We start from the raw sequence: 25,228 nt of genomic DNA on the forward strand, positions 1-25,228 counted from the left end.
ATACTGATGTAATCTGTATTGTTTCATTGGTGGGGACAGGTTGGGATATGTACAACACAACTGGGATTAAAGATTGGTTCCCACTAAGACGCAACACAAGGATGTAAGCAATGCAAGTGATCTGACCAATCACAAGCAATGGATTATTCAAACTGGCGTGTGTCATTGGTCAACTCGATTAATATGTATAACCTCATATTTAGTATTAAAAGTTTGTGTTAGTGTTACTAATTATTTAATAAAAAAGAAATAGTGACATTTTCTCCAATTATATTTTGAGTAGTTTGATAGTTTTTGTACAATTAAAATTTTTGGAATTGGGTGGTAATAAGTGACCTACACTATTTTTATTACTTGATTGATTCACTTTTTTTTCAACAATTTTTTTTAACGAGATGATAAAAAAAAATATTGGGCTAACAAAAATTGTAGATATAAATCAGTCAATATTGACAAATTAAAAATCTATGATCACAGAAATTCTGTATCCGAACTTGAAAGGCAGGGCAGGGCATGTCTATTATCTTAAAAGTATTTTCCTCCAGCAGGTTGGGAGTTTCAGAATCAATTTAAAAAATAGGAATTAGGGTCTAAACTGTACAGTAATGATAATAATCATAATCATTATTCATAATCAGAAAATTTCATTGGATAGTTTCCGTAAGTCCTTTTAGATTTGTATTTATATATAACCACTTGCTTAATGTCTAAATCTAGAGGACGAGTTATTCACAAATACTGACCTATCTTTGAAAGAAAGGTTCATTAGAGAAACAGGAAGGCAAACACGTGAAAAACAAAGAATACTTCACGAACAGTGCCTGCCTGCCAGTATAATTACAGAATTTAACAATCAACATGAAAATAAAGCCAAAACTAATATAACTGATGCCTGATTATAAAAGACATCGTTACCTAAATTTTAATTACTCCTTTAATGTTAGTCTGCTGAGATGTTTATGAGAATTACTATTCAAAGTAAATAAAAATGTGATAAAAAATGCTGTTTATTAGGTTAGTTTGTTTGTAAGCTTAGCATTGGTTTACTATTTTATCTAACTTAACCTGAACACCCCTGCCTCCTATAACACACAACCAGACAGTATAAAATACAAACATATGTTGCTCGTAAATTGTTCCGTACATTATATTTGATTGCACTCTAGTATAGGGTTCATAGAAAAGTAATGCAACTCTTATCATAAGTACTTTAAACTTTCGTAAATAATATTTCAAAATTTGATACATACTCTATTGAATTTTTAATTGCTGTCAAACCGAAATTCTTGTTAGTTTTAATAATTCAGAAAGTTACAAGTAAGCTCTGTCTACACTATCAAACTATTTTGACAAATGTGATGAGCTCAAATATGATAGTGATATGCACAAATATAGTACCATAGTGACATCATCAAGTCCATATATGGGCACATTACATTTGTTTAATAGTGTAGACAGAGCTTTACAAGTAAATAAAGTTGTACAGGATAAAAAAAAAGAAAAATATTGAATGTATTTGTTATCTCTATATTCTTCTATACAGTTTTCAGTATTCTGCGATATAAGCCTATTCCCAAACTTAAAATCCATGAGGGAGTAAATGCGTACAAATGAAACGCAAATTACTTATTTGGGGAAAAAATATTGTGAAAAATATAAGCAAATGATTTTAAGAAGGTTTGGCAGTGTTTCATAATAGTTCAATTTAATTCTTTTTAAATAATTTATTATAAACTGCAATTTGTTGTGAGCCATACTTTGCTTAATAACGATTTCATAAATGATTTTTTTTTATTGTTATGACAAGCCTGTTTTTACTTTCTAATGGCCTGTTTTTCCTCTGAGAAATGAAAAATTATGTTATTTTTACAATAGATGACAGCAAGCATTGTCATCTTTAACTAATTAAACACAACTTTTTTGTCAGTGTTACATTACTATGACAACCAGTTTAATTGTTAGTCAAGTGTATTGACAGCGGAGTGAGGCATGATGGGATGTTCACCTAGGGATGTTATAACTATCATGTTTAGTTAAAGGCATTTCAGATATATTTACAATTTTACATCATAATAGTGGTGGGAACTAGACACAGTTACGGGGAAAATGGCTGTGGTCATGTTACAAAGTGAGTTGTCAAACTTAACCATGTACACCTACCAGAAAGTAGGAAGATTTTGCCATTTTTTTTCCTGATTAAAAAGTAAAAATTAAAAAGTTTCCCACACAATTATTGAACCACCATTTAAAATGTAAATTTAGTCCAAAAAAAGTGTAGCAGCTTTATAGTTTTATATCTTGTCTTTTTAAAAAGGGTCCCAGGATATCAGATGGCCTGCCTCGGTCTAAGTTTTTTTTTTTTTTACAAATTTAAATATGCTGTACCTACCTAGCTGAGCTTCTTCATAACCCTATTGGATCTCACTTTTTGGCCTATATTTTTGATAGCATTTTTGACAAATAATGTCTCTCCCCTTTATAAAACAAATTGTATTTATATGTTGTATATCATTGAGTAACAAAAATAATAATTTAGAGCAGCTCTAACATTGTTTAGAACTTATTAACCAGAGAGGGCAGCAAACACGATATTTTAATATTCTAAAACCGTGGCTCAGAACATTGGCTGCACTTTTGCAGGAAAATCTATCCAATATTTTGTAGTTTTAGTTTCCATTCAATTTCAAGACAAAATTTATGAATAAAATTGGATAATTATGGGATTAATACAATCATATTAAATGATTTATATGTGTTGATTGTGTGCGTATATCAACATCTTGGTTATGTGAACAAAATAAATTATGCTCCAACATACATACTGTAGCTGCAAAAAGATTATGTACCTCGTGTTGATGTTTTTCTGTTAAAGTTTTGTTGTTGTGATCCAAACGCCTGTTACAGTCTTCTTGAACTCTTTTTATTCTGGCTTTTGCGTCATTTGCTATTGTATGCAATTCACCACATTTCAATAACTCCTCCTAATTTAGGAAAACAAAAACAGACAATTATAACCTTCTTTTTCACGTGGTTTCCAATGAAACTTGACATATTTGTGAGTGAGTTTTAAAGTAGGTAACAATTTAACTTTCCTAATAAAATTTCAAAGAATAAGAAAACCAATTAAATTTTCTGATTTGGGAGAGTTGATTGGACCGCAATCGAAGTGAAATCTCCTTTTGAGTGTCATGAAAAAACTTCTGCAACGTAAAGGTTTTTCATTTGTTCATAATTCAGTTATTCACCTTAAGTTCTTTAACCTCTGTAACCAATTTATCTTTTTCTTTAGACATATCGGACAGAACCTTTAGTGTCTCAATGTGTTTGGTGCTCAGTCGTTGATGTTGTTCTTTTATCTCCTCCACATTTCCCCGGCGATTATAACAGTTTGCCGACATGATTTCACATCTAGGTTACAACTTTGAGAATTATTATATACTTTACTGCAAATTCCCTCTTCACTGAAAACAAAAAAGAGGTATTGATCTGGTTAGGAGTAAAAGTTGGAGGTTAAAACTATGAAAAATGTGTAAATTCTGATATGTCAATGAATTTTATTTTTATTTGGAAAACTTAGCATGTTTATTCTTAATTAAAAAAATTGTTCTCTCTGCGAGAGAATGGGGACCTCCCTTCCTTCCTACCTATCTCTTACTATATCTAGTCCTCTAGCCCTAGTGTAGTGAAAATCCCCTTATATAATAATGGGACGACCCAAGGTGTGACCTGAGGTCACGTGCGTTAAGCCAGTGAATTCCAGGACCCAGGTGACTCTTCAGGCTGAACAGTCTAATATGAGGGGTACTGCCAGCACCTCGTAGGCGTATACTTGTCTGTACACCCCCGTCACTCACAAGCCCCAGTACCATAACAGAGGGGGAGTTCTTACAGGCATCGCAGCCAATTACTTCTTTAACCTCACTCATATGAACCGAGATTTATCTTTCGCACATTATAGGAGCTTTGAACGAGCACTTCAAGGCTGAGGAATTACCTAAAGTCTTGCAACTGAAGTTGGAGGCGGCCATTCAACAGGAAGGTGAAGCCATCACCTAGAGCACCACCATCGCCGGGTAGACAGTATTCAACCTCACCCCGAGAGTGTGTTATGAATGTCGAGAACCAGGTCATTTCAGGAAGGACTGTCCAAAATTAGACCCACAAGGTCGACAAATTAAGTCGGAAGGTGAGCAGTCGTCAAACTAGACCAGGTTGGAAGCACAGCTCAGCTTCCCAACCTCTCACCCTGTCCGGCCTTAGAGTCAGGTAGTGTGAAGGGTAACAATAGTAATGACAATAACAGTGCTGCGGGGTAGACTCGGTGGACGAAACTGAAAAAAACAATCGTTATCAACAGAGTACGATCCAACCGAGCCTTAAACACTAGGTCTATGTAAACCAGACTGAAGTGACAGCTGCTGTGGACATGGCTGCGGACGAATAACGTATATTCCGTCTAGTTCCTAAACCACATTATTGTGGCCAAGCTCAACTTTACCCTTGCAGGTAGAGGTACATTGATGCCTGGTTACAAGGTGGGACCTATTCATTTTAGGCTAGGATCAGATTACTACACTTTCTGGTAAAAATTGGGCCATGGTAGACTTCGGAAAACTGTAGGCACAAGCACAGTCTCTGTGCGGAGAAATCGATAACCGGAACCGCCGAGAACTACTCGTTTTCTTGTCACCAAGCGTAGAGTGACCTCTCACTCACTCTGTAGTGCAAGGCCAATGTCAACTTTCACCTAACCATTTATCTTTACCAGACTCTTTTATAGATCCAGAGATCAATGCTTTTGTGGTGATTCCACACATCGGAGATTGCGCACTCCGCACCGGTATGTGGTCAACACCTCTGACATGTACGTCACCTTGAAGCAGGGAAGGGACATTGGTACAGCCACAGAAGTCGACCAGGTGGAGGAGAGTGAAGTCAACGCCGCAGAGATATTAAACAAGCGTGCAATGTATTAGCACAAATACATCACATTTTGGTGATGAGGATAAAGAAGTCAACTGTGAAGTGTGTAACTGCAATAAGAAAACCGGTCATAAAGCCAGTACCCTAAATCAACTTTTATGCAGGTCCCATGGAACAGGTACATATCGATTTCATTGGAAACCAACATGGGCAATGTATACATTCTCATGATGGTAGATCAATTCACCAAATGGGTTGAAGCCAGCCCACTCCCTTGTCAGACAGCGAAGGTAACGGCTCGAGTCGTGGTAGGGAATTTCTTCTCCTGGTTCGGTATGCATTTGCAACTCCACTCTGATCAGGGGAGTTATTTCGAAAGTTAATTATTTAGTTCTTTATGTAAAGTTTGGACGAGAGATCAATCTCCCAGCCGATCTCATGTTTACAGCTGCACGAACACCCAACAGCTACGTGGCCGCTCACACGCTACTCTGGGAGAGACGCAGCGATGAATAAAGAGAGACTACAACCTCTGTGTCCTCGCCTGCCCCTACAACCAGGGGATAAGGTATATGTGATAGATAATAGCCAGCCAAAGTGTAAATGCAAAAAGCTGTGTCCTCCCTAGAAAGAAGGGACGTTTGGTACCACGGTGCCTGTGTGAATGTCACCTTTAGACACCCTAAATATCGATCGCTACAAATGCGCTAACTGTAGCGACTGAGAGATCCAAGCTGAATCGCTGCCTAACTATATTTATGTACTTGGGTCTCTATAAGCTGATTTTACCGCAAACGATATCTGGTTGACGTAGCAACAGGTAGATGGAAGGTAGTGCCCCTTGTCCGTAGAGGAGCAGGAGGAAACCCAGGGGTGATTGCTCAACACTTCACCTACTCCACCACCAACAGCGGAGGTCAGTGAAACGTTACCGGAGTGGAGACTGCCCTTGCATTGGTGCCAGAACCACCATCAATCACGCCAACAGAAGATGCATGACCCCGGCGGAAAAACCTGTGTGTTCCCGGGACGCTTGTACATGCGGTATACAACACGAGGAGGCATGTGTAGTCTCACCATCTTCCCGCATGCTTCAAGCTGCCGGCCACCCCACAGAAGACGCGAACCAAGCTGTGCCTGCGGTGGAAGTACGGCGCTGAGATTATGGGGAGACCGGAGTCCACCTTAGACGACCTGGTCACCCAACTAAACAATGAAAAGGCCATCGGTCCACATGTAGGCGGCATCAACCAGAAGACCCGGGACCTGATTTTCGACCTACAAGTGGCAATAGGAGGTGAGCCGCCGGAGGGTTTACCCTCGTGCCACTCAATCACCTGGTGGCCCTAATCCACTGGCGCTACTGTATATGGGCGCGAAGCCCAGCAAATGGATCTTGCAAGGATAATCCAGCCACCCGGCCTAAGAATGGCGCACAAACCTCGCCCACCAAAGGAGGCACAGATCACCACCTCCAGGCGGAAGACGAAGAAGGCAGTACACACTACACCAGGAGAGTTCAATTCCCCTTTCCATCCTATTTGAGACTGTCTTCTCAAGCGACGCTGACGGAGACTTTACTAGCTGAGCCAGCTGGATCTCAGACTAAGCCGGTACGACCTGTCGGGGGTGTAGCTATTTTTTGCGACTCTCCCTTCTACCTGTCAGCGGAGGAGATCCATCGCCTTCAGCAAGATGGGTATGAGGTCGGGGTCGGGGTGGACCCGAAGGATATATCTCCCAATCAACTCTCCCAGCAATACCTGGGTTGGTGCTCGGGGAGGTTGGCCTGAACCACTGTTCCAGTAGCCAATTGGTTCCGACAGGAGATGTTGTGCTGCCTTCTCGCACAGGGTTTTTTCACCACGACATCACCTAGCAATCAGCCTGCACCTAAGAGACAGTCACAACGATCCAACGGCAGAGACGTGCTACCAGAACGACTTGAACATCTTGCAGCTAGCACGGATTCCAAAAAGTGTTCGCATCCTGCTCCACAACTTCTCCTCGACAGTGTTGATGGTCGATAGGTTAAGGAGTGTTTCCCCACTAACCTAACGGTAGGTGGAGCATTTCAACGCCGAACAGAGGGACACGTGGAGAAATATCTTCCACACTGATGACCGCCGCCTGTTATTGGAGTCTGGAGTGGGTGCACCACATCTGCTATACCCAACTGCAGAGGTAGTTGGAAGAATCTTAATTAAGGAGGCAAGCCCAGTTCAAAAGGCAAGCACAGTTCAAAAGGCAAGCCCAGTTTTGAGTCTTGTTTGTACTCTCGGCCGTTTTACAAAATAAAAGATAGCCCTGGCCTAGCTAGCCCCTTATAAATATAAGGCTATAAATATGGCATGTAGGCCTACCTAGTTTAGATGACAGATGTACTGTATGTACTGTAGCCTACTGACTAGGTAGGCTCTAGGCCTAAAAGTAGGCCTAGGTCTAGTAGTAGGGAAAATTTAGTTAGGGCCTAGGCCTAGGCCTGGCCTAGCTAGATCAAATTACATTCAAATAGTAGACCTAGATGACAAAAATATGAGCGACAATTCCATTATAATAAGCGAATAATTAATAGTTAATACAATTTATTAGGCCTAGGCCTATGCCCTAGCTTTACATTTTCCTCTGAGCTGCCGGTTTGTTATGTTATGTTTGTTTATCGTTGTCGTCTGCTGCTGCTGCATGCTGCTCCTGCTGCTGCGAGGTAGGTAGATTCAGCAGAGCGTACTCACTGGAGTATTCTCTACTTCTCTACGGAGCGCCATTTATGCCTTTATTAACTTCAATAATAGAAATAGTACTACGGTAACTAAACTGCTCAAGTGGACCCAATTTAGCACCAGGGTAGCGCAGTGATATAAATAGAAATAAAAGTCACTACTTTTAATATCGTTTCGTTTATACAAATATCACAAACTGACAAACAGAAACATCTTGGCATTCACATTGATTCAAATTTATCTTTTTCTTTTCATTTAAATAAACTCCGTTCCAAACTGGGCTTGTCCATCTCCATCTTATCGCGTGCTCGGTCATTTCATTAATAAACACACATCCATACTCATCTACAACACTATAATCCCACACATGATGTAGTGTTTGGGAATCAGATCGAATATTGACCGAATACAGACCATTCAAAGTAGAACTTCGCATTATCCTTAAAGCTCATCCTCTCACACCACGAACTAACATTTACAACACCTTAAATCTTCATACAGTCCAAGATCGCATGCATCTACAACTGGGCTGCCTTGCCTACTGGTCTGCAAATGGTTTTGCTCCGGAATACCTTGCCCTGCGTCTTGCCCTGCGTCTTGCCCATCCCAAAAGAAAAAACTCAACGTTTTGTATATTAGTATTGTAGGCTATATTTTTGTATTTAAGTACATATATATTATATATTTTTATATTTTTTAACATAGTTCATCCGTTTTTTCATATATGTTTTTGAATGTCTGCATATGCTGTTTAGGGTCACCCTCACAAAATAAGGTTTAATAAAAAAATAAAATAGAAATAAAGTCACTAAATTTTAATATCTTTTCGTATGTTAATACAATGTGCTCAAGTGGACCCAATTTGGCCCCAGTGGAGCACAGTGATATAAAATAGAAATAAAGTCACTAAATTTTAATATCTTTTCGTATAAAACACTGTGCTCAAGTGGACATAATTTGGTACCAGGGGAGCAGTGATATAAAATAGAAATAAAGTCACTCAAGTTTCAATCTTTTCGTATGTTAATACACTGTGCTCAAGTGGAACCAATTTGGCGCCTGTGGATTTTTTTTTAATGGAAAATAATGAATATTGTTTTTCTTTTATTTTGAAAGAGAGATATTTTGAGGATTGTAATTGTCAAGTGGAACTTTTTTTAAATCAGAAACAAAGTTGCATGGCATTATTTTCCATTAAATAATCTGCCATAAAACCTCGAAAAGAAGCCCATGTGCTCCTTCATTTTTAGTACTCTTGGGTGGGCTTCTTTTCCACATGGAGTTCTTTTCGAGATTACTTTTGCAAACTAAACCAGGGGAACTGCTAACTTCCCGCCCGGAAAATATTGTATTTACATGATTTGAAAAGTATTCTAATGTCAATAATTAACAGCATCAAAATTTAACAGTGTGACGTGTTGACCGCGAATGACTAACATACCATCTTTACCATAATACACCTGTACAGACTCATTTGCATAACAATGCATACACATACCAAACTGTTTAAAACAGAGCTACAAGGTACCCGAAAATGACATCTATTATGTTTTCAAACGATGCATAAGAATCTTCAGTACCCCACCATGCTTGGGGCTGAGCAAAGACAATTTTGAAAAAAAGAGCTGTATACAGTAGGTTCCCGCCCGAAAAAAATGGCGTTACATGATTTGAATGAAACAAACTATATAAGACTCACCAGGAAAGTGCACCTAAAATATTATATTAGGTCTCCAGTACTAGCCCATCCATGGTTGAGGCAGAGCAATGAAAATAGAGCCCAGAAATGCACTTACTTATACTTATTACTATACATAGTCACCTATGATATTTATGATAATGTTAAAATTTCAACTATCCAGATGCGACTTCAACATTTTAGGTGGGGTTTTCTACTTTAAAAACTCGACTTCGTATATGCCTATGGCCTAGCCCGGCGCCGGAATTAGTCTAAGCTTCGAAATTGGTCTGGAAATCGGCTTCTTTGCAAATGTTCTATATTTGATCTTATTTCACTCTCCATTAACCCCATACAAAAACCATCGGAGACTATCTGTTTAAAACATGTTTATTCTGGGATGGTGCGGCCATACACACTAACTACTATGCAGAATCGGACATTTCGCTACCAATGTTGCAACATTGATTATCAAAATTAAAAATTTAACAGTGGGGCGCGTTGAACGCGAATGACTAACAATACCAACTTTCCCACTACACCTGCACAAACACATTTGTATAACAACGAACGGCATACCAAACTATGATGACAGATACATTCTCTTCTCAACACGTAACGCGTAACGAAGATAATTAATTCCCTTTTTACATTAAAATTGAGGCCGCTAAACATAAAATTTACTAGATCAAATACATGTAGCGAAAGCCAACAAAAAAAGAGAGTAAAAATTGTGCTCTCTTTGCCTCAGCACTAAGGCCATGCAGCAGCCTTGGGTTCGTTTCCAACACATCATTACCAGATGCATTGCTAGTGCTTTCTCAAGATGTGTGGTGGAAAGGGGGACGTACAATTCTATGAACCCCAAACACAGTGGTCGCATACCTTTAACTCTATTCCACCGACCAGCGTGGGATTCGAAACCACGACATACGTGTTGTCAACACGGCGCTCAGGCGACTGAGCTAACTGATCATTTTGGTTTTATCAAGGTGAATAGGATATTTATGATGTAATGATGAATTACGTAATACACGTATAAATAGACAATTATCAGCTGTTCAGTCATGTTTCAGTTTGTGGTGTAACGGGTAATGCTCAGTTTTGAATGGTATCAGCTGGGGTTCGAACCTCTACGGATATTTTTTTTTATGAATATTGTTTTTTTTTTAAAGAGAGATATTTGGAGGGTTGAAAATGTCAGGCCTAGGCGCGGCAAGTGGACCTTAAATCATAAACAAAAGTGTATGCCATTCATTTTTCCATTAAATAGACACCATAACACCCCGAATGTTCCTCATTTTTACTCGGGGTACCCGAGTCTAGTACTTACTCATTTTCTCCTCCACCATCTGGACACTATTGAGTAAAAAGTGCAATTTTTAAAGTACTACTCCTCCCTTATTAGTTGTAGTATTGAGCTGGGATTTAGCATGAATATACTACAGGGACATTTCCTCAAATCTATAGAGCCGGATTTTTAGATTTCAAACCGGATGCAGCCATATAACGTCTCGAAAATGGTACCATATAGCCGTATTTGGTAGGTTATTGATGTGTATGTGACGTCACATCCCGTCTTATGACGTCATTACAGCTTCATTTGCTGTACCCCGAGTATCGCACATTCGTGCTTTTTACTCGGGGTACCCGAGTCTAGTTTGTTAATTAATTTGTTTAATTAAGAAGCCACAATGTGTGACACACCACACAGCGTAAGGTAGTTATATACGGCTTCTTGGCGTAGTGGTTATCACGTTTGCTTAACACGCAGAAGGTACCTGGTTCGAACCCGGGCGAAACCTTTTTTGTTTTATTTTATGGTGAAAAGTACTGTATACGCAATATGATAATTATACACAGTATATCTTATTTTCATTATTTTTTTAAATAACTATTTTGTGTAATCGGTAATTATCACTTTTATACATGTTTATTTTGCTTTGTGCTTATTACCATATTTATTTGTAATTTAAATGGATTAAAAAACTTTGTGTAACCCACATTTTTAGTGTAAGAGGTTTTGTAGTGTAGTGGTTGTCAAGTCTGCTTAACAACACGCAGAAGGTCCCGGTTGTTCGAGCCCTGGCGAAACCTATTTTTCTTTAACTTTATGGTGAAATATACTGTATACGTAATATGATATAGAGTATATCTCGTTTTATTACTCGGGGTACCTGAGTCTAGGACTCTCATCTTTTCCTCTTCTTCTCTACCATCCAGACACTATTGAGCAAAAAGTGCGATTTATAAAGTACTACTCCCCCCTTATTCGTTGTAGTATTGAGCTCGGATTTAGCATGAATATACTACAGGGACATGTCCTCAAAGCTATAGAGCCGGATTTTTTAATTTCAAACCGGATGCAGCCATATCACGTCTCGAAGATGGTACCGTATAGCCGTATTCGGTAGCGCGGTTAGTGATGTGTATGTGACGTTACATCCGGTCTTATGACGTCATTACAGCTTCTTTCGCTGTACCCCGAGTATTGCACATTCGTGCTTGTTTTTAGTACTCTTGGGTACTGTGGTTTATTTTCAACGGATAAGCTTCTTTTCCACATGGGGTTCTTTTCAAGATTACTTTTGTAAACTAAAGGAGGGGAGTTTCTAGATTCCCGCCCGGAAAATTGTATCTTTACATGATTTGAATTTCTAATAAAGATTAACAAAATCAAAATTTAACTTTTAAATTTAATTTTGTGGCGTGTTCACCGCGTATGACTAACAATACCATCTTCCCCATTACACCTGCACACACTCATTTGCATAACAACGCAGGGCTTGCCAAACTGTTTAAAATAGCTACAAGGTACCCAGAAATGACACCTATAGTATTTTGAAACATGATATATAAGAGTCTTCACTTCCCCACCATGATTGGGGCTAGCAAAGACAATTTTGAACAAAAATATTAATTGAAACAAGAAATAAATATCAAGTCTTCAGTTAAGCTCACCATGGTTGGGGCAGAGCTAAGAATGAAAGCTAAATCCCCGGAAATTATGAAACGAAATATAAAAGCCTTCAGGAGGACCAGCCATACAATGGTGATTGTTCCAGTGTGAGACATGCAATGCACGCGGCCGACGGTAATTCAACAAAACAAAATTATGAAATACAAACAGAGCTAGCACACAAAAGCCTACTTACTAATTCTAATATTTCTATAATTTAGAAAACAATTAGATTTATCATATCACCTTTGATAATTATAATGTTAAATTTCTATCCAGATACGAATTTTAGGTTGGGTTTTAAAAAACTCGACTTCATAATTATGCTTCAATTTCGAAGATCTGCTTAAAACATATTTATTTATTTATTCTACCATAAACTTTTATTCACAACATATTAGTAGACCTACAATACAATATCTTGCATGAAACGGATATTTAAAAGTACACTATAATGTGTAACGGTAGAATTACAATTCTAATGTAAAAGATTAACAAAATTAAAATTGAACAGTGTTGTGTGTTGATCACGAATGACTAACAATACCATCTTTCCCACAGCACATGTGCACACTCATTTGCATAACAAACGCACGGCATACCAAACTACACGATGAGATAAAATTAATTCTCTTCTAAACACGTAACGAAGAGAATTAATTTCTCTTTTTTTTCATTAAATGAATTGAGGGCGCTAAACATAAAATTTAAACCACCAAAGCAGTTTGCCAGAGCCAAAAAAAAAAGATGGTAAATGTGCTCTCCCTGCCTCAGCACTAAGGCCCTGCCACAGCCTTTTGGGGTCGTTTCCACCACATCACCAGATGCATTGATGTTGTCGCCTCATGATGTGTGGTGGAAAGGGGGACGTATGATCTGTGAACCCCAAACACAGTGGCTCGCATAGCCTTAACTCTATTCCACCGACCAGCGTGGGAATCGAACCCACGACATACGTGTTGTTAACACGACGCTCAGACGACTGAGCTAACTGATCATTTTGGTGTTAGCAAGGTTAATAAGATATTTATGACGTAATGATGAATTACGTAATACACGTATAAATAGACTATTATCGGCTGTTCATTCATGTTTCAGTTTGTGGTGCAACGGGCAATCCTCAGTTTTGAGTGCTATCAGCTGGGGTTCGAACCTCGACGGATATTTTTTTTCTGAATAATTATTGTTTTTTTTGGGGTTTTTTTTGTATGGCATTCACTTTTCCATTAAAAAGACACCATAAAACCTCCAAAAGATCCCATGTGTTCCTCATTTTGTAGTACTTTTGGGTACGGTGGCTTATTTTCAACGGATAAGCTTCTTTTCCAAGTGGAGTTCTTTTCAAGATTACTTTTGTAAACTAAAGGAGGGGAGTTTCTAGATTCCCGCCCGGAAAATTGTATCTTTACATGATTTGAATTTCTAATAAAGATTAACAAAATCAAAATTTAACTTTTAAATTTAATTTTGTTGGCGTGTTCACCGCGTAGGACTAACAATACCATCTTCCCCATTACACCTGCACACACTCATTTGCATAACAACGCAGGGCTTGCCAAACTGTTTAAAATAGCTACAAGGTCCCCAGAAATGACACCTGTAGTATTTTGAAACATTAAGAGTCTTCACTTCCCCACCATGATTGGGGCTGAGCAAAGACACTTTTGAACAAAAATATTAATTGAAACATGAAATTACATATCAAGTCTTCAGTTAAGCTCACCATGGTTGGGGCAGAGCTAAGAATGAAATGGTGCAACGTGTAATGCTCAGTTTTGACTGCTATCGGCTGGGGTTCGAACCTTGACGAATATTTTTTTTTTTAATATTGTTTTTTTTAAAATAGAGATATGTGACACAGTATTGTCGAACATGTATGGTACCATACCGGTAGGTATTCAATGCTTAATACGAAAAGATATTAAAATTCAGTGACTTATTTCTATTTTATATCACTGTGCTCCACTGGCTCCAAGTTGGGTCCACTTGAGCACAGTGTATTAACATACGAAAAGATATTAAAATTCTGTAAATTATTTCTATTTTATATCACTGTGGTCGCCTGTTGCCAAATTGAGTACACTTGAGTACATTGTATTAAAATACGAAAAGATATTAACATTCAGTGACTTATTTCTATATTTTATATCATTTATGTGACTATATAAATAAATGCAATTACTTTTAAAATTGAGGGCGGCAAACTTATTTACGAGATCGAATACATGTTGAAAAAAAAATGAAATAAAAAAAAAAAGATGTTAAATGTGCTTTCCCTCCCCCTAAGGCCCTGCCACAGCCTTTTGGGGTCATTTCCAGCACATCACCAGATGCATTGATGTTGTCGCCTCATGATGTGTGGTGGAAAGGGGGAAGTATCATTCTGTGAACCCCAAACACCGTTGGTCGCATACCTTTAACTCTATTTCACCGACCAGCGTGGGAATCGAACCCACGGCATACGTGTTGTCAACACGACCTTCAGGGGACTGAGCTAACTGGTCTCGGTTTTAACAAGGTTTATATGATATTTATAATATAATGATGAATTACGTAATACACGTATAAATAGACTATTATCAGCTGTTCAGTCATGTACTACTGGCGTAACGGGTAATGCTCAGATTTGAGTGCTCTCAGCTCTAGAGTAGATTGGGTTCAAACCTCTACGGATATTTTTGTTATGGAAAATAACGAATATTGTTTTTTATTTTATTTTGAAAGAGAGATATTTTGAGGGTGTAAATGTCAGACCTAAAGTGGACCTTTTTTTTGAAATTAGAAACAAAATTGCATGGCATTATTTTCCATCAAATAGACAGCCATAAAACCAAAAGAGGCCCAGGTGTTCCTTCATTTTTAGTACTCATGGGTGGGCTTCTTTTCCACATGGAATTCTTTTCGAGATTACTTTTTCAAACTAAAAGAGGGGGCTGCTAGGTTCCCGTCCGGAAAATGTTTTATTTACATAATTTGAACAATCTTCTTCTTCTTAATGTAAAGATTAACAACATCAAAATGTTAAACATTGCTCCCCTGGTGGCAAATTGGGTTCAATTGAGCACAGTGTATTAACATACAAAATATATGAAAATTCAAAGACTTATTTCTATTTCATATCACTGTGCTCCACTGGTGCCAAATTAGGTCTACTCGAGCACAATGTATTAACATATGGAAAAATATTAAAATGCAGTGACTTATTTTTATATTATATCCTTGTGCTCTACTAGCACCAAATTGGGTTCACTTAAGCACAGTGTATTAACATAGAAAAAAATATTAAAATGCAGTATATATCACTGTGCTCCACCGGTGCCAAATTTGATCCACTGGACCAGTTACCGTAGTACTATTTCTATTTCTGAAGTAAATAAAGACATAAATGGCGCTCCATAGAGAAGTAGAGAATGCTCTACCGCCCTCTCTCCCCTGATAAGGTTGATCGACTGTTTTAACTATGTAAAACGTTTCCAAAAGCTAACATATTTTATTTATTAATTTTTAAAATACTCATCTAAAAATTCAGAAAATTAAAAAATATTTTAAAGTAGATATTATTAGATAATACCAATAGTAATGTTTTATATTTGATGTATTTTAACATTTTTATTTGATTTCACTTGAATCACTTTTCATACAATTTACTAGCGACTGGGCTATTTTTGTACAAAAAACATGAGTTTGCGAGATTGGTGGACCGTGGTGTGGAATTGGACTGGCTTTAATACACGTTCGTTTTACTTTTTGTATGTAAAATTAAGGTTGTTGTGAAAGTTTTAGGAACATGGCGACCCCAAAGACAGAAGAAGTAATAATTAAACAAAACAAAATTAGCAAGGTTATTGTTCATCCATTAGTTCTCTTGAGTGTGGTGGATCATTTTAACCGAATGGGGAAAGTGGGAAATCAGAGGAGGGTTGTTGGTGCATTGCTGGGGTCGAATAGAGGTGGTGTCCTGAACGTTGCAAATAGTTTTGCAGGTAAGCAAGGAAGGAGAGGGGCCTAGCTTTTGGACATTTATGTTAAATACCTATACTAAATATGTTAATCGTTTTTAATCTGTTTATTTTGCATTACCTTATAAAGTTATATCTGCTTTTATAAATAAAGAATGATTCCCTTATTTTATGCATATTAATTATGTTTAATGTTGTATTTTTAATTAAGAAAATTATGTTTTAAATTAACAAATAATAAATGTTCTCTTCTATGTTTAGTGCCATTTGATGAGGATGACAAAGAATCGTCAGTTTGGTTTATTGATCATGACTATCTAGAATCTATGTATGGAATGTTTAAGAAGGTTAATGGTTAGTATTATTGGCAATGCTTTCACCTTAAATAAATGTTCTATTGAATTTCAAGCAACCCTGCACACACATAAAATACTATAACTTTATATGTAAAGAAAATTTTTGATATTAATAATCTTTTTTTTTTTTTCAGCTCGTGAAAAGATTGTTGGTTGGTACCATACAGGACCAAAGCTGCATCAAAATGATATTGCAATCAACGAAGTAATACGTAAATACTGTCCTAACTCAGTTCTTGTAATCATTGATGCACGACCGAAGGACATTGGTCTTCCAACAGAAGCATATTTCTCAGTTGAAGAAGTGCATGATGTGAGTTAAAGCTGTTAAGTTCTGTCTACACTATCAAAAACGTGTGATGTGCCCAAATATGGTAGTGATATGACATCATCATGTCTACATAGGCACATCACATTTTGTTGTCAAATAAAGTTTGATAGTGTAGACAGAGCTTAAGCGCCAACATTGGTAATAATACATCATATTTTTGTATACCCTTGGTTAAGAATGACCTTCTTAAATAAAACATGCTTTTTTTTTTTAGGATGGTACACCAACTAACAAAACGTTTGAGCATCTACCCAGCGAGATAGGAGCGGAGGAAGCAGAGGAGGTTGGTGTAGAACATTTGCTAAGGTACTATCTTTGGGTCATATCTGTCTTTTTAAGTATCCAACTCAATTTATCATTAAAAACACTAATACCCCTTTCACATAACATATTCAAATAACCACCATACTGTACAAAATTCCGGAGTTTATGCCCCAGTGTGTGTTAGCTCCACCTTTTTTTTTTCAATGTGAAAGAGGTATAACACTAAATAATACAATTAAATTGATGAAATTAATTGTTTTTGTATCATTGATAGTAACCCCATCTTTATTGTTTGATTGTTTTACAGAGATATTAAATATACAAGAGTTGGAACATTATCCCAGAGGATTACTGGACAAATGTTGGGATTAAAGGGATTAAATTCGCAAATCCAGGGTATTGAGTCATACCTAGATAAAGTTACAACTGGCAAGTTGCCAATAAATCATCAGATAATCTACCAATTGCAGGATATTTTTAATCTTCTACCGGACACTAATTTGGCGGAGTTTGTTAAATCTTTTCTCGTTAAAACAAATGACCAAATGCTTGTTGTTTACTTAGCGTCGCTAATCCGATGCGTAATTGCATTGCATAATCTTATAAACAACAAAGTTCAGAATCGAGATGCTGAAAAACAGGAAGGCAAGAAGGATAAAAAGAAAGATGGTGAGAAAAAAGATGGGGAGAAAGATAAAGGAAAGGATGGAGATAAAAAGAAGGAAGGAGACAGTAAAACCACAGAGAGCAGCAAATCATCAAAAGACAAAAAAGAGTCAAAGAAGTGAAGAATTTATAATAATAATTATTAAGGTTATATGCATTATGCATATAAACAATTACAACACAATATGTTATTTAACAAGTGTAGAGGACTTAATGTATAACAAAAAACAACCTAACTTTGTAAAGAAGCCCTCAACTCCACTCAATGTGATATTAGGGTCCTATGCCAATTTGTATATATAGTACTTAAATAAGTGCTATTGCAGTTAAATTAAGAAAAGTTGTATTTTGCATTCTTAGGCACTATTTAAGTTGTCATTAGTGGATAGGGTACAATAACTAAATACAGTGCACTAACTTCTAAAGTAAAACTGTGAATAAAAAGATGAGAAACAGATAATTTACAATCAATGTTGTTGAATGGAGTTAAATGGACCTGTATTAATTTAAATTTTCTGATTACTTAAATGCCTGTACTAATATAATTTTAATGATTACATCTGTACTAATATAATTTGAATGATTACATAAAGCTGCGAGGCTTAGCAACAACAAAATAAACAACTTTGTACCCTATTTAGTTACATCCACTAAAAAATACACTGTATACTGGATTTTGTTGCATTTGAAATGTATTGAGAATAAAAACAAATTAAGCGAGCAACATTTTGATATCGGTGTTTAAATTATTTTTATTAATTTATATTTTTCTTGGAATAAAGTACTGTACCACCTACAGGATAGGGAATTTCCCTTTTGACGATCTAGCGCAGCGCCACCAAGTTACTTTGATTTTTTAAAAGGCTTATGCAAAAAGTAAACAAAGTCGCAAATGAATCCGTAAAAATTACAAAATAAAATTACACCAACATTGTGTATTGTAAATCGCTTTAATTGTTACTGTGAGTAATTTCAGATGCAGCAGTGCATCAACAATGATCTCCTTGTAACTTAATATAAAACTATTCTATGCTGGGCTAGCCCACATATTTAAAAGTTGTCGTTCACAAATGTTGAGGTTTCCCCGGTGGAAATGTATTCTGAAGGCCAGTTTTATTTTGGTAGGACTCTGCCTAGCCTTTCTAGTTTACACTGGACGGCTAACGCAATTTACACTGACATGTACGCACGAAAAATCAAGAGAAACTATAAAGAAATTGGTAAGATTACCATACAATTTGTTATTTCGGTTTATTGATTTTAGAACAGTGATTTAATTAGCTAATTATTGAAGTCAGCACAGTGACTGATTGAAAAAAAGTGCCACTCCTCTCTGAGTTTACTTACTCCATGGAGGTAGAGGTATTGTGTACAGTATTTAAATTTTTAATAATGTTTACCACAATCATTTCCTATTTTTTCTACTAACAGAATGTCGTCATTTTAATTTGAATGATTTTTTTTTCAGTGTGATCTATACAAATCAAAAATTATAAATGGCAGTTTGTGCAATGAATTATGTTCAGGAAAAATTGAATACATCAATTGTCTTCACCAATCTCGAGGGAAAGTAGTATTCTTAGCCAAATGGAATAACCAGAAAATTATATTAAAAACAAAGTATGCCTCGATAGATTCGTATGCTGCTGTGTATACGGTGATGGAAAATCTTGAAGGCGTTTCCGATAAATTATACCCAGAAGATGCAATTTTTAAGTCGATGATTGAGAGCCAGGCTCAGGCGGTTCTTGGGACGGTGATAAAAGATGGAGAGGATGTAGTAAATAAGTTCTGGTTTGGGAATTGGCCTAAAGACCGTTTGAACATGAATTCATTTCACACGGCAATGAACAGTCTTTGGACGCTCATTCTACAAGATGAATACGTCTTTCTTAAATATCATAACACCCACCCTAATCTACCACAAGTGTATGGTTCATGCGGATACTTCTACGCTGTTGAGTATACCCCACCAGGAATAGTGTTTGATCCAGGTTTATTAAATATTGAACAGCAGTTGCAGGCAGCGCCGTGGCCCGGTAGAGCTTATATCGCCCTCGGCCTTTTAAATCTAATAAAATCTTTTGATACATCTTTCTCGGAAAAGCTATACCATTGCGACATTAAGGAAGGAAACTTTGGGATGGATCCTGTGAGTAAACTTATGAAAGAAGTTGTAATAAAAGCAATAGATGTTGATATGGTATTTTATGATAACAAAGTCGCTGAGATAATGGGCCAAGGTGATTGTGTTAAAGACTCGGACTGTAATTTCATTCATTGCAGGGGGCGGTGCAATCAAGTCACTAAAATATGCAGGCCTGAAGTAATTAGTTCAAATTTACAGGTACAAATAGTAATAATAATGTATTATTTGTTAATTTACAAATTAATTCGAATTGAGGCATCCTAAAAGGGTCTACTGTGTTTTTAGTAAAATTAATAAATATATACTTTCCATTTCTTAATCTACAGGTGTTTTGCGATAACGTATTTCTACCTCGGAATGGTAAACCTGGGCTGCTACGATTTCCACCATCAGTGATTTCTAAGGAGTTAGCAAATGTGTTAGATGAGTGTTCAAACGTGGGAACATCAACTAAACAAGATGAAATTCACGAAAAGCTTAGAAAACTACTAGTTCAGAGCCTAAGGTAGACTAACAAGGTTGCCTAGTAACCATAAACAACGTGAAAGGGGTTTTTTGATATCCAATGTGTTCTACTTTCTTAAAGGTACATTCACATGACATAATTTTTTTCAATTTTTTTCCAACATTCCAAAAATTATGAGTAAGGAATCGCAAAAGTTTATTATGATGAAATAATATGCTGAAGTTGGTCTTTCAAAGATTAATTTACTAATGAGTAGAAAACGAAATTTAGTAATAAGAATAAAACGAATATTTAATTAAAAAACATGGTCTTTCTTCATAAGCAATAATTTACAGTTTAGCTAAGCGAGTAACAGAGTATTAAGATATTATGATTCACTTGCTCTTTATTTTAATTTGTATTGTTTTAATAATAGTAGATTATATGAAATGTAAAGATTGTGATTATAAAGAGTTATATAATAATATTACATATTTAATTAGCTCTATATTGTTATAATGTTAAAAATTGTATACACATTACACAAAAAAACTGCATTCAGTACATATTATACAAATAATGAATGTTTATGAGTGCAATGGTACAAATAATGGCACGAGGTGAATGATGAAAGGTTATATCAACGAGGCAAAGCCGAGTTGATATAACCTTTCATCATTCACCAAGTGCCATTATTTGTACCATTACACGAATACAAAACATTCATTATTTGTTTTATATAACATCTAGACGTTTTTTTTTCGTACACAAAAATGTTTCAAAAAGTACTATTTAACGATCGTTGAATAGTGCGTACTATTGCACGCCATGTGACCCACATTCGTCCAATCAAATGACAGGAATTTATATAGGTGTTATATAAAGTACAATAATTCACAGTTAAGTAGTGTCGTAAAATGAAATGTAATTAGGTTAGAGACAATATTTTAAAGTTTTAAACTATTAAATGAACTTACAGTAGATTGTTATTGGTGCTACATTTTTAAACAAATAATGTAAATTCAGTACAATTTTAATTATTATCATCCCAGTTATTGGTGCTACATTTTTAACCAAAATAATGTAAATTCAGTACAATTTTAACTATTATTTTTGGATATTTGTAATGTTTTTAATTCATTGTATTTCAGTGCTATCCAGAAACTTTTCATTTAAAGATTTTAGACTGTTGTTACTTTATTCAGAGGCGGATCCAGCATTATAGATTAGTGGGAGCTAAATATATCATAAATTATAAAAACGATCCGTCGGGTTGCAGAAAAGCCTGTTTAACCCCCACCTCGCCTGTTATTGAAGCCATTTACTTATTGAATACTGTTTTTTCAACAATTTCAATCAATGATGTTTAAATAGTTGAAGTATGAATAGTGTATTTTATATTGAATAGAGTTAGTATTATATTGTTACAGTATATACTAAATGCTAAATACATGTTTAGTGTATTTATGGTGAACATTTTAATTGTTTTATTTACTTAAATGTTTATAAATATGTGATTAAATTATTGATGAAATCAAATGTATTGTTGATCTAGTTGTGTATTCCTAAATAATTATGAATAAATAAAATACCAATGATCCTATGTATGTTGTATCTTATTGTGGTTAACTCTCACAAAATATGTACACACCCTTTTTCCCGGCAAAGTTTGAGTTTAGCAAAGTTTAGGAGAGTCTCCATTATACTACTCTAGTTAATTAAGCCTACATTATGGTACACCTACTCTTGCTACACATGGACAAAAGAAGTTAAATCATCTCAAAACTTGATGTCAATACACAAACCAGTTTATGCAAGACATGTCTTAAGCTCTGTCTACACTATCAAACTTTATGTGACAAAAAATGTGATGTGCCCATATACGGACACGATGTTGTCATATCACTACCATATTTGGACACTTTTTTGTCAAACTAGTTTGATTGTGTAGACAGAGCTTTACTTTACAGAGTATTACCACGTGCAGTAGTACAAAGAAAGGACTCCATCCCACTCTAGGCCATGTACAGTACAAGAAGGACATAACATAACAGGCCACCCAGCTTACATTCATTGAATTATAGAAAAAACAGTATAAATAGAAGCCCTTACTTACATATATCCTTTACAGAAAACCTGACCCAGAGAGGTATAAAACTCCCTGCTGATCCTATCTTCTTAGACTAGTATGTAAGCACATGTTCAGGCAAAGATCTACCTAAATACATAAAGCTACCTCTGAGCTATAAAATGAACTGTAAACTCATTATCATACCAAGCAAATAAAGGTAATTTACATAAAAATCTACACACAGCACCACAGGTGTTATTTGATACTTAACCATGTACACATCAAGCCATACTTAGTTACAATGTACTAAAACTTATTTATTATATTACTTACCAGGCAACGTCTAATTTACATTAAAAAAATCTACACACAGTATTACAGGTGTACACAAGCTAAAATGAACTCATTAGCATACTATGCATAAATCAAGGTAATTTACATATAATCTACATGTAAGTGCAGGTGCTAGTTTCTGCTTGATAAACAACTGATTAAATACAACAAAACACTTTGAATTTATTGCACATCATTAGTTTTATTTCAAACACTCATTTTATCACAAAATAGTACTTTAGTAATCAAAATATTTATAAAAATTAATTTGTTCATTTAAGATCATAACATTGATTGGAATGAGTTGTTACAGTAAATTGTATGCAATATCTACAACAATTAATTTAATATAATATAACACAATGATGCATTGTGGGAAGGGATATTCTTACCCACAATGGTAGCAGCATGAAGGCAAACACACCACAAAAGCAGCAAATCAAACTTGACACTTAATAACCAAAATTATAATATTACAAATAATACTTATTACATAGTAACCTAATAATAAACTTAATGATAACTGTACAGTGTAGATGGGCCATGATATGGACAAATCTATATACAGTATAAGATATATCATCCCTCTGAAAAAAACAATTTTTCAAAATGTTTTTGTTGAATATGCCATTTTAATATCACATAATAGTAAATTCACTTTGACCAAAAATTAGATTAAAAAAAACTTATTAAAAAATGTAATTTTACACAAAAATAGTCAAATTTACTGGAAGTCAATGGGTTTTTGGTTGAATTTAACCATTTATTAGTGAAAAAATCATTTGTATAAGGATTTTGTTTTTTCTATGGAAGTGATTAACTTTAAAAAAAATGTGAAATGGCCTATTCAAATTCCTTTTTTTTGTTTATTAATCTTCATTCTTCATGTTGTTTGGGGACAATACCATCTTTAACTACTGTCAACAAATAATATATACATAGAGTTTTTAACATCTCTTTCCCAAGTTTATGATAATCTAAATCAATCTATGCCCCTCTTATATTTCTACCCAACCGCTCCCCATAAAACATAAATGATCATAAAACTGAAAAATAATTATATAATCTTATCACACTTTTCTGATAAGAACTAAACATTTCTTTTTCTTGTAAATTCAGTTCTTTTCTTTCTGATTTAAATCGTCCAAATAAATTCAACCTAACCTTTTTGGACTATCAGGTATGAGAGAAGGAGGTGGGGGTTGGGAGTGAAAGCAGCAACAGAGTACAAAACACGGTACATACAGTATATGAAATATCACCTATACTTTTTTTGCACCATATCAAATCCCAACATAATTTATTTGCAGCTAAACATTGCATCAAAACATGACAGATTGCAGAACAGAGGTACACAATATAATACAGTACAACCATTTTCTATATATGTACAACTTTTTGATAACTTGTTGAATTTACAAACCAATCACTATTATGTCTAATAAAGCACCATATTCCCAGCACAACTTTGGCAAACTGTCCATGCCTTTAATCATCATTCACAAAAAAGGCAAGATATAATTTTTATATTAATTAATCATCACATACTAAATTACCAGTCATTATTACAAAGGCACTACTCTGAATCAGTAATTCTTATATACACATTCAACATTCTTAAACTAAACTGTTAACATGAGAGATATTTACATTATGGTGGATTGTTTCTACAATATTTGATTGTATTAAAAATAATTTATTAAAATTTTATAACATTCGTTATAAACATATTATTGTTTTTCAAAGTGGTTTTCTATACCATTTATAAATCACCATAAAAAGACCTAATACAGTAATTGAAATAAAAATAATTAATAAATTAATATTTAATTAATATATAATATTATTGATAACAATTATTAATAATTGATAACCTTAATATGCTATTAATTATTATTTTTATTAGTTGAATAAAGAACTATAATAATATAAATATAATAATAATTAATAATTTAATAAAAGTTTTATTAAAAATGTTTTATTAAAATAATAATTTTTATAATTAATAATAATAAATGAATAAAAGCATTATAATATTACTATCATAACTATTTTTACAGAAATCAAGATATAAGTTTATTTTCCACGAATCTCCTGAGAATTATATCCTACTAATGTCTATACTAAAAGTTCCATATGAACATTAACAAGAAAATTTCACTTTCTTTCGCGTGACAATTACAACAACAGCAGTTGATTACAATTGCGTGAAAGTCAAATACAAGTAAAATTCTTTTGTTTCACATGTTACTAACTACGGAATGAAATATTTATTTGATAGTACTATATGCTATGGAATCAATCAACAAGTAGGCGTTCTTTGGTTTAACTATAAAATATAATTAGGTACACATTTTATTTTTGAATAAGTTCA

General features: G+C 35.1%; 3 protein-coding genes across 3 annotated transcripts in view; 2 read left to right on the forward strand and 1 right to left on the reverse strand.

Annotated features, from left to right (window-relative positions):
- LOC140056902 (uncharacterized) overlaps window positions 1-7,417 on the reverse strand; it is a 29,249-nt gene extending 21,832 nt beyond the window's left edge. Inside the window, exons 1-3 of the mRNA XM_072102424.1 lie at window positions 7,287-7,417; window positions 3,246-3,461; window positions 2,847-2,981 (exon numbers count right to left, since the gene is read on the reverse strand). Coding sequence (XP_071958525.1) covers window positions 2,847-2,981; window positions 3,246-3,398 — 288 coding nt within the window. The 5' untranslated portion in view covers window positions 3,399-3,461; window positions 7,287-7,417. The remainder of the gene's footprint in view (window positions 1-2,846; window positions 2,982-3,245; window positions 3,462-7,286) is intronic.
- An 8,546-nt stretch (window positions 7,418-15,963) lies between these two features.
- LOC140056131 (26S proteasome non-ATPase regulatory subunit 7-like) lies at window positions 15,964-18,187 on the forward strand. Its single transcript, XM_072101392.1, has 5 exons — window positions 15,964-16,263; window positions 16,501-16,593; window positions 16,730-16,908; window positions 17,141-17,232; window positions 17,498-18,187. Exons 1-5 carry the CDS (start codon window positions 16,068-16,070, stop codon window positions 17,976-17,978), a joined length of 1,041 nt encoding a protein of 346 aa, XP_071957493.1. The 5' UTR covers window positions 15,964-16,067; the 3' UTR covers window positions 17,979-18,187.
- A 554-nt stretch (window positions 18,188-18,741) lies between these two features.
- LOC140056577 (divergent protein kinase domain 1C-like) lies at window positions 18,742-20,984 on the forward strand. Its single transcript, XM_072101999.1, has 3 exons — window positions 18,742-19,076; window positions 19,325-20,203; window positions 20,332-20,984. Exons 1-3 carry the CDS (start codon window positions 18,927-18,929, stop codon window positions 20,512-20,514), a joined length of 1,212 nt encoding a protein of 403 aa, XP_071958100.1. The 5' UTR covers window positions 18,742-18,926; the 3' UTR covers window positions 20,515-20,984.
- Window positions 20,985-25,228: the final 4,244 nt, after the last annotated feature.

This window comes from Antedon mediterranea, chromosome 8 (assembly GCF_964355755.1).
Source record: "Antedon mediterranea chromosome 8, ecAntMedi1.1, whole genome shotgun sequence".
NCBI lineage: Eukaryota > Metazoa > Echinodermata > Crinoidea > Comatulida > Antedonidae > Antedon > Antedon mediterranea.